This window comes from Orycteropus afer, unplaced genomic scaffold (assembly GCF_000298275.1).
Source record: "Orycteropus afer afer isolate SDZICR_OR568_19922 unplaced genomic scaffold, OryAfe1.0 scaffold00157, whole genome shotgun sequence".
In the NCBI taxonomy this organism is placed as follows: domain Eukaryota; kingdom Metazoa; phylum Chordata; class Mammalia; order Tubulidentata; family Orycteropodidae; genus Orycteropus; species Orycteropus afer.
The window spans coordinates 6,644,074-6,645,173 of NW_006921744.1; the positions used below are offsets into that span (position 1 = coordinate 6,644,074).

General features: G+C 35.5%; 1 protein-coding gene across 1 annotated transcript in view; it reads right to left on the reverse strand.

Moving 5' to 3' along the window:
• LRCH1 (leucine rich repeats and calponin homology domain containing 1) overlaps positions 1-1,100 on the reverse strand; it is a 343,960-nt gene that overhangs the window by 87,825 nt on the left and 255,035 nt on the right. The window contains exon 5 of the mRNA XM_042781726.1: positions 838-974. Coding sequence (XP_042637660.1) covers positions 838-974 — 137 coding nt within the window. The remainder of the gene's footprint in view (positions 1-837; positions 975-1,100) is intronic.

Here is a 1,100-nt window from a genome sequence, read left to right on the forward strand (position 1 = left end):
ACCAGCCATTCCTCGGAAGGAAGGTTGGGCAATCTACTTCCATGGTGATACTGCCTTGGAAACCCAAGAAGGGGTCGTTATGAGTCAGGCCAACTCAAAGGCATTGAGTTTTTTTTTTTTTTTTAATCTTTATGAAAGTAGATCACCAGACCTTTCTTCTGCATTGCTGCTGGGTGGGTCAAACTGCCCATCTTTAGGTGAGTGCAAATGTTTGTGCCACCCAGGGACCTTATAGAAGGGTACAAAGGTACATTTATTTTCAAGCCCAGAAGGAAACAAACAAGAGCTTAAAAAGTACTAGAGATTCAATAAGTTGTTAAATTATTCGAAAGTAAAATAAAATTTAAAATATTTACACGGCTAACCATTTGATGTACACCCTTTTGTTCTCAATAGTTTAATATTTGAGCTTGAATACCATCTCCAAATAACCAATCATCATATTTAAAAATGTTTAAACTCCATTTTCCTGCTAACATTAAAATAAAGAATATAGTCTCTCATTATTTGTACATTCCATATCTGCAAATTCACCTACTAATTAAAATGTATTTGTAACTCTAAAGTCCATACTCATGGCACTTTCAGAGCAGTGAAAATTTCGAGTTGCCCAACACACACATTCCAAATTTACCAGCCAAAAGCTGGTAAATAACGTTAATGCAGAAGACAACTTAATGTTGTATGAGATTCATCAAAGGTTTATATTTTTCGTGTGACTCCTTATAATCAAACCTAATATTAAATCAGTAAAGGATCAAAAAACCATCTCTGGAGAGCTGCTTACCCTCTACTGATAGCAAATCCCAGAAACGGTTGTGCTACAAGGCTTCTCACCTGTGCTGGAGGAGACTGCAAAGGATTATTCTCAAGCAGTAGTATCTGCAGCTGCTTCATCTCTCTAAAACAAATTGGAATCGCGAGCACTTTATTGCAGGAAAAGTCAAACTTTACCAGGGGAAGATCTACTAGTTCTGAAAGAATAAGGGAAAAAAACAAAAACAAAAACAAATTCAGCAAGCAACAAGATTTAATAGTGAGATATCAAAACTTAAGTTTCTGCTTTGAAAAATAAAATATCAGCTTAACCAAAAGCATTT